Raw genomic sequence first — 8,732 nt, 5'->3', positions numbered from 1 at the left:
CCTTAGTACTCTTTGGGTGTTAATCACATAGCGATGTGAACTAGATTACTGACTCTAGTAAACCCTTTGGGTGTTGATCACATATCGATGTGAACTATGGGTGTTAATCACATGGTGATGTGAACTATTGCTGTTAAATCACATGGCGATGTGAACTAGATTATTGACTCTAGTGCAAGTGGGAGACTGAAGGAAATATGCCCAAGAGGCAATAATAAAGTTATTATTTATTTCCTTATATCATGATAAATGTTTATTATTCATGCTAGAATTGTATTAACCGGAAACATAATACTTGTGTGAATACATAGACAAACAAAGTGTCACTAGTATGCCTCTACTTGACTAGCTCGTTAATCGAAGATGGTTATGTTTCCTAACCATAAACAAAAGAGTTGTTATTTGATTAAGGGGATCACATCATTAGGAGAATGATGTGATTGACATGACCCATTCCATTAGCTTAGCACCCGATCGTTTAGTATGTTGCTATTGCTTTCCTCATGACTTGTACATGTTCCTATGACTATGAGATTATGCAACTCCCGTTTGTCGGAGGAACACTTTGTGTGCTACCAAACGTCACAATGTAACTGAGTGATTATAAAGGAGCTCTACAGGTGTCTCCAAAGGTACATGTTGGGTTGGCGTATTTCGAGATTAGGATTTGTCACTCCGATTGTCGGAGAGGTATCTCTGGGCCCTCTCGGTAATGCACATCACATAAGCCTTGCAAGTATTGCAACTAATGAGTTAGTTGTGAGATGATGTATTACGGAACGAGTAAAGAGACTTGCCGGTAACGAGATTGAACTAGGTATTAAGATACCGACGATCGAATCTCGGGCAAGTAACATACGGATGACAAAGGGAACAACGTATGTTGTTATGCGGTCTGACCGATAAAGATCTTCGTAGAATATGTGGGAGCCAATATGAGCATCCAGGTTCCGCTATTGGTTATTGACTGGAGACGTGTCTCGGTCATGTCTACATTGTTCTCGAACCCGTAGGGTCCGCACGCTTAAGGTTTCAATGACAGTTATATTATGAGTTTATGAGTTTTGATGTACCGAAGGAGTTCGGAGTCCCGGATGAGATCGGGGACATGACAAGGGGTCTCGAAATGGTCGAGACGTAAAGATCGATATATTGGACGACTATATTCGGACATCGGAAAGGTTCCGAGTGATTCGGGTATTTCTTGAAGTATCGGAGAGTTACGGGAATACGTATTGGGCCTTATTGGGCCATACGAGAAAGAAGAAAAAGGGCCTCAAGGGTGGCCGCACCCCTCCCCTTGGTCTGGTCCAAATTGGACTAGGAAAGGGGGGCGCCCCCTTCCTTCCTTCTCCTTTTTCCTTCCTCTTTTCCTATTCCATATGGGAGGTGGAATCCTACTAGACTAGGGAGTCCTAGTAGGACTCCACACTTGGCGCGCCCCCTCCTAGGGCCGGCCTCCTCCTCCCTTGCTCCTTTATATACGGGGGCAAGGGGGCACCTCTAGACACAAGTTGATCCACGTGATCATATTCTTAGCCGTGTGCGGTGCCCCCTTCCACCATAATCCTCGATAATATTGTAGCGGTGCTTAGGCGAAACCCTGCGACGGTAGAACATCAAGATCGTCACCACGCCGTCGTGCTGACGGAACTCTTCCCCGACACTCTGCTGGATCGGAGTCCGAGGATCGTCATCGAGCTGAACGTGTGCTAAAACTCGGAGGTGCCGTAGTTTCGGTGCTTGATCGGTCAGGCCGTGAAGACGTACGACTACATCAACCGCGTTGTGCTAACGCTTCCGCTGTCGGTCTACAAGGGTACGTAGATCACACTCTCCCCTCTCGTTGCTATGCATCACCATGATCTTGCGTGTGCGTAGGAATTTTTTTGAAATTACTACGTTCCCCAACAGAAAAGAATGACGAATCACCTTCTTACCCGAGCTTGACGCGGCTCCGTCGCTGATATGCAGCTTTGCGGACCTCCAAGGTAAGGTCAAGTCACTTTGTTTGACATTACTGAATATCAATACGAGGCAAAGCCTGCGAATCAACCTGTGGTTGAGATGGTTAGGTGGACAGTGGTATCCCCAACCCACCAGGGTTCAAATCCTGGTGCTCGCATTATTCCTGGATTTATTTCAGGATTTCCGGCGATGCGCTTTCAGTGGGAGGAGACGTTTCCGTCGACGACGAGGTGCCTACGGTGACTTTGTAAATCTCAAGATGATGTGCTGGCTCAGTCTTTCGAAGGTGCTCATAGGGATAGGGGTGAGTGTATGCGCGTGTATATGAGCGCTTGTGTCTGTACCGATGCTAAAAAAATACGAGGCAAAGTCTCCAGAAAAAAAAACTGATTGGAAGATCAAGGGGGGAAAATCAACAATCCTCACAATAGACAATAAGGTGTACAGTTTGTTTGACATCATGTGGCAGACTTTTCCGGGGTGATTTAGGCCGAGGTTGTTGTTGATACGGTCGACGACTCCGAGTCAGACTGCAGCAACCCACTGACCTGACCAGACCCAAATCCATCTTGGCTGCTGGACGTGGAATCGCGGTAGATTCCCAGCAAAGTAACAAGTTCTGTCCGACACCACGCGCTTTGCAGGTGGCCGAAATCCTAAAGCCCGACCAGTCGACCACCAGCCAGCTCCTCCGTCCTCTCCCCCCACGCCCGGCGTCCCGCCGCCGCCGCCCCCGCCCCCGCCGTCGCCGTCGCCGTCCGAGGCACCGGTCCCCCCCTCGAGCGAGCAGTCGGCCAGTTGGTGGATCCGTCCACCGCCGGCAACCGAATCGGGAAGAGGAGGAGGGGGGCAGATCGAAGCTCGGGGAGAGTCGCCGGCCATGGTGAAGGAGACGGGCTACTACGACGTGCTCGGCGTGATCCCCACAGCCAGCGAGTCGGAGATCAAGAAGGCGTATTACATCAAGGTAGCCCTCCCGCTCCTCCTCGCTCCTTCTTGCTTTGCTGCGTTTTTTTTTTCTAGTATCTGATTCCTTCTGCTGCTGCTGCTGGTGGTGTTGCAGGCGAGGCAGGTACACCCAGACAAGAACCCTAATGACCCGCAGGCCGCAGGGAAGTTCCAGGTAAACTGTTTTGCCTTTGCTCCTCTACCAATCCGCCCACCTTTCGCCCAGCTCACATCTGAGCTACTGTGCCAAGCAACTCGGCACTCATCCCATAGTGTAGAATCCTCGATTCAACCCGATTATAGGCTTACATGTTGGTGCCAAAACGCAAAAAACTCTGGATAATGTCAACTGCCTCCAGACGAGTCTTGAAGGAGGACGTCCTTGTTTGACTATTCTGTTGGTGCCAATGGTGTTTTGCCTTCTTTGCTGATCAACGACTCTTTTAAGTGCTTGTCTCGAGGACACATTCATCGAGTTAAGGAGACAATTAAAATAAACAATTGCAACAAACAATGTTAAATAGCACTTCTGATTTACTTCTTGGCATAAATATTTAACGAATCAGTAATTTTTGTGTCATAGCTGCTCTATACTACCCTATGAGCAAATAGTGAACCTTATGTACCATCTTGTAACATGTTGCTTTGAGAGTTGAGACCTGTTTTTTCTTCTTTTTAAAAGAACATTGCCGACCACTGGCCAGTCGAGTGTGAATTGCCATCCGTCAAACTATATTTGTTTGTTGCTACTCTAAAAGTAGCAGATTTCACAAATATACGTGTGATTTCACATTATGCAATTTGAGAAATCAGAAGCCGCGCCAGCTCACCTAAAAATGCTTTCGCACCTTCAACACTGCATATTGTCTTGGGTCGATGCGAAAGAAGCTTCTGCCAAGCTTCAACTGGCCCAACCATGTGAAATTGTGAACTGCTTAACAACAAAACATGGTAATGTAGCTCAGGATATTGCTCACACTCTTCAGTAATGAACCTTTATGGCTTTCATCAGTTAGTTATATGTTCTCATGCATGAAAGAGTTTTTTTGGTTAGAAACATGCATGAAAGAGTTGGGTGCTAGTTATTGTACGTGCGGCTCGTCTCCTTGGGCGGCTGCTGGAGTAGGTTCCTCACTTTTAAGGAAATCATACACTGTGAGCAACTGAAGCTGCACTCATCAATACGAACTTTGCACCTACCCATATATTTATTCTAGTTCAGATTCTGATGCAGTCATGGAGGTTTGATGCTTTTACTAGTATTGCTATATTCTTCAGGAAAATCTAGCTAGGGCGTTTGAACCTAAATAGGCAGATTAACCATTTCAAGAAGCAAACTGGTCTGAGCCTGCAAACAGGAAAAAAAATGTAACCTTATGTTCATAAATAACTGTGAGACTGATGTTATGCTAATCAGATGCCACATGATTTTTTTAATGTATTTTAAAGAACTGTTCTCAGTACGTACTACTTAGCTGTAAGTACATTGTTATAGAAAAACTTGTTATTTAATTAATTAATCTGTTGAACATTGTTACTCCATAGCTGCTGTAGTTCGTATTATGTATTTCTCATGGTGATTTTAAAATGAGAATTGATTCTATTGACTTCATGAGAAAGAATTTTATGATGTGTGCCTAATTTTTCTTTAGTATAAGACTGCTGTTTACACAGAGAAATTATGATTGCAGGAACTAGGGGAGGCATACCAAGTGCTTAGTGACCCCGCTCAGCGCCAAGCTTATGATGCACATGGGAAATCTGGCATCTCAACGTATGTTTGATTTCCATTGACAAATTATCTAGAGGTTTTGAAACCTACTCGAAACTTTAGGGCTGTGGACTTGACACTTATGGCAAAGCAGCATGAGTACTGTTAGTCGGGGCTTTTGTAAAGGACTAAGAGGCAACTAATTTTCTTCAATCCAAAAGATGCAATTTTTGAAAAAAAAAAGTTTCACATCATATTGTAAATAATCTTATGATAATCATATTCTAATTAACTTGCTTGTCAACATTCTACAGGGATGGAATAATTGATCCAGCAGCAATTTTCGCGATGCTATTCGGTAGTGAGCTTTTTGAGGATTATATTGGTCAATTGGCAATGGCGTCAATGGCTTCACTTGATAATTTTGACGAAGATGAACAGATCGACACAAAAAAGTTGCAAGACAAAATGCAGGTTTAGTATAGATAAATTCTATGATCATTTACTAATATGCAACGACTCCATGACCATTAGTTTGGTTGTTGATCAGATTTCCATCCATTTTCATTGCATTTTATACTCTTTCGACCACTAATCTGCTGAATGGTAAACTACAACTGCAGGCTGTTCAAAAAGAAAGAGAGGAGAAACTTGCAGAGATACTTAAAAACCGTCTGCACCTTTATGTTCAAGGAAATAAAGAGGAATTCGTTCGGCTTGCTGAGGCCGAGGTGTCCAGACTTAGTGATGCAGGTTTGCACCCTTCCTCCTTGAACTCTGGATCCTTTTCCCTTGGTTGTCCTGCCTATTGCTGTAAGAATTTAGCCGACAGTTGATGCGTTTGAAGGAGCTGCAATTTCGATGGTTCAGTGTGTGATTATCTTATTTGATGTGTTCATGAGCATAGTATAGGTGATGACATTCTTAGAATTGTCTGGAAAAAGCAGTTACTGTTTTTTCGACGGGGTAAGTTGGCAGGGGTAACAGCTGCTTTGCATTTGGCTTAACTAAAGACAATCAATTTTATAGTCCCTCTTATCTGCTAACTAAAAATAATATTTAATGAATTACATCGTTGTTGACGTCTTGTCTGAAGCAAAGGATGCACGGAAGATCTAACCTGGTCTGTAGGAGTACTCCATAGTCCTAATTTGCTCTTCTCTTCCTGAAGTACATGACAATGCTATAGGTAGACTAGAATGCGTTTACTGAACCTTTTCTTAACTGTCTAATGCTTTTGCTTTAATACATTTTTCTGTTTGTATTCTCCTGTATGCTCTGTTGGATGGCCCCTTGATATCTGTAATCTGAAGTTCCTCCCTCTTTTTGTCCTGTTGCCGTTGTCCTGCAGCATATGGACTTGTTATGCTGAACACTATTGGCTATGTATATTCAAGACAAGCTGCAAAAGAACTTGGAAAGAAGGCAATATATTTGGGGGTTCCGTTTGTAGCAGAATGGTTCAGAGACAAAGGCCATTTTATCAAATCCCAAGTAACAGCTGCAGCAGGTAAAAGTGTCTCATCAATATTTTGTGAGCTTGTTTTGATATGGTTTATCTCGATTGCATATGTGATACAGTGCTTCTTTGGGCTGTGAGTGTTCATGCTTGTATCATGTTGGTGATAAAACTCGGTTATCTTGCGGTATTGCAGGTGCAATAGCTCTTATGCAGCTGCAAGAAGACTTGAAGAAGCAGATGGGTGCTGAGGGCCAGACCACAGAGGAAGAACTTGAAGTGTACATGCAGAACCACAAAAAAGTTATGGTTGATTCCTTGTGGAAGCTTAATGTTGCTGACATAGAAGCCACCATATCACATGTCTGCCAGATGGTCTGTCCCAGCTTACCTGCAACCTTTTCATGCATGTTATGTGCCTTGTATTCTTCAGCACTTAAAAGCTGATTAGCAGTGATTTGTAACATTGTGTCGATACCAGGTGCTTCAGGACCCCTTGGCCAGGAAGGATGACCTGCGTCTTCGTGCCAAAGGACTGAAAACTTTAGGGAAAATTTTCCAGGTATTGCTCGTTCATTTGTTTAATTCACGTGTTGGTAATGTCGTAACATTTCAGTTAATGAGCTTTATTTCTTCTCCATAATAGGGTGTTAAGCTCAACAGTGGTGAGGGGGAAGGGTCGCACATGAAGAATATAGATAACATGGATGACAATGCCGGTAGCTCCCCTGATTCGTCACCAAAACGGGAGCCATCATTCAATCCCATTCCTAACCCTCCTCTTACCCAGGTAGTTGCCCCTAAATTTTCATCTCCTGTGAAATTCCTGAAAACAGCTGTTCCTTTCTCCCATTGTAAATACATTATCATTTTGACTCAGTGGAGTTGTGTTAGACTTGGGCCAGAGTTGTTTCTTGTTTTGACTTTTCAAACTAACCTGGGCAACAGTTCAAACTCTTACCTGACCTCTTTTTCCTTCCTTCCACACAAGACACTGAGAATTCATTTTCTTCTGTTGTGCTAGAGTCCATATGTGGAGGCTCCCCAGTTTGGCGGAACCTATTGTTCGTTCAACTTCCCAATGCCGACGGCTCCACCAGGTGCGCAGAGGGATCCGGTGCCTTGATGGCTGACACCAGATTTCGTGTACCATTAATTATTTCATGTAATGTCGCTTGTGCATGGTGCATCATTTGTACCTGTGGTAGTAGAGGAGACGGATGAGTCCGAATCAGTCAGATATAACCTCACTATTTCTCCGGTTGTGTAGCAGCCGCGCATTGTCTGTCTATTGTGTACAGTTGTGTTAAGGCTGCTGTTACAGAAGCAGCAGCAGGTCACAATTGTTGTACATGATTTGGTGTTGTTATTCCTGAGCTGAGGTCTCTTGCTGACATTGAGGTTTACATGTCTCTGCTTTCTGTTGTGACTGCTCTTTTTTGCTGATGAAGCGCGTTGGAGTTGATGTCCTGCTTAGAATGCAAAAACTGTACATTTTTAGGGTCCCTGTTTGATTTGATGAATACCAGAAGGAGCTAGAAAATTTTACAGGATTGCATGGGCATGCAATGTGCAATGGGAAAAAGATTAAAAATTCTGAAATGATAAGTGCCCCATGTGTGGCACAAAGCAACATGGCTCAAACGCCTCCATTCTCATCCATTTTGCCACGTCAAACAGATGACATCAACGAAATCTTTTTGATTTTTTAAACTTAAAAATGTTTTATCTCCTAAATAAAAAATCTGATTAAAAATCCGTTTTCATCATTAAATCCACATCGGCGAGATCTTCAAAACTAGATCACATGTTGTTATGTTTTAACGACTTATTCTGAGGGCCAAAAGTTGCCATGATACGTACTATCTTTTTTCTAGTTAAAGCAACCATTGCATTTCAATTACTTTTCTAATTGACCATGGCAATTTATGGTAATTACCACAACAAATTTACTTAATGGATCATGGCAATTTTTAGTAATTCATCATGGCAAATTTAGTTTATAGATCATGGCAATTTTAGTTTACAGGTCATGGCAATTTTTGTATTTTCACCATGGTAATTATTTTTTTGTATGAACCATGGCAAGTTTAGTGCATGTATCGTGACAAATTTAAATAATTCACCATGGCAATTTTAGTTTATGGTTCATGCCAACTTTGAGTCATTGACCATGTATTTTTAAGTAATTGGCGACGGATTTCTTTTTAACTACGAACCATGTCAAAAGTATTTCATAGATCATGACAAATTTTAGTAATTCACCATGATAAGTTTAGTTTCTTAATCCTTTTTTATAACATGTCAAAATTTATTTTAAACATAGAAGAGAAAAGTAGTTGAAACATATCATGGCAACTTCGATACAATAGACATGGCAACTTTTAGCCCAACAAAATAAGTCGTCAAAACATATGAATATGGAATCTAGTTTCGTAGATCTCATCGCGGCGAATTTAATGGTGAAAACGGTTTTTAATCAGATTTTTAATTTAAGAGATAAAACACTTTAAAAACTGAAAATCCAAAAGATTCCCGCTGGCATCATCAGTTTCGTAATTTTTGCATATGTGCGGTGACGTGGCGCCATATATGGTGATGGGGGTGTTTGGTTCAAGTTGCTTTGTGCCACACGTGTGGTACTTA

At 42.6% G+C, this 8,732-nt stretch overlaps 1 protein-coding gene across 1 annotated transcript; it reads left to right on the top strand.

Annotated features, from left to right (window-relative positions):
- The first annotated feature begins 2,590 nt into the window (after positions 1-2,590).
- LOC119329394 (chaperone protein dnaJ 10-like) lies at positions 2,591-7,494 on the top strand. Its single transcript, XM_037602435.1, has 10 exons — positions 2,591-2,935; positions 3,032-3,091; positions 4,608-4,690; positions 4,942-5,101; positions 5,251-5,380; positions 5,979-6,137; positions 6,283-6,461; positions 6,568-6,648; positions 6,733-6,876; positions 7,111-7,494. Exons 1-10 carry the CDS (start codon positions 2,849-2,851, stop codon positions 7,210-7,212), a joined length of 1,185 nt encoding a protein of 394 aa, XP_037458332.1. The 5' UTR covers positions 2,591-2,848; the 3' UTR covers positions 7,213-7,494.
- The last annotated feature ends 1,238 nt before the right edge of the window (positions 7,495-8,732 follow it).

Source organism: Triticum dicoccoides, chromosome 7A, assembly GCF_002162155.2.
Source record: "Triticum dicoccoides isolate Atlit2015 ecotype Zavitan chromosome 7A, WEW_v2.0, whole genome shotgun sequence".
Classification (NCBI taxonomy): Eukaryota; Viridiplantae; Streptophyta; class Magnoliopsida; order Poales; family Poaceae; genus Triticum; species Triticum dicoccoides.
Note: the sequence above shows the minus strand (reverse complement) of the source record. Positions and strands in the feature narration are given on the sequence as shown.

Excerpts from the sequence above, each read along its gene's own strand:
- LOC119329394 (XM_037602435.1), top strand. The coding sequence starts at position 2,849 with ATGGTGAAGGAGACGGGCTACTACGACGTGCTCGGCGTGATCCCCACA. Across the intron at positions 2,936-3,031 it reads AGAAGGCGTATTACATCAAG|GCGAGGCAGGTACACCCAGA; the intron begins GTAGCCCTCCCG and ends GTGGTGTTGCAG. Across the intron at positions 5,381-5,978 it reads GTCCAGACTTAGTGATGCAG|CATATGGACTTGTTATGCTG; the intron begins GTTTGCACCCTT and ends GTTGTCCTGCAG.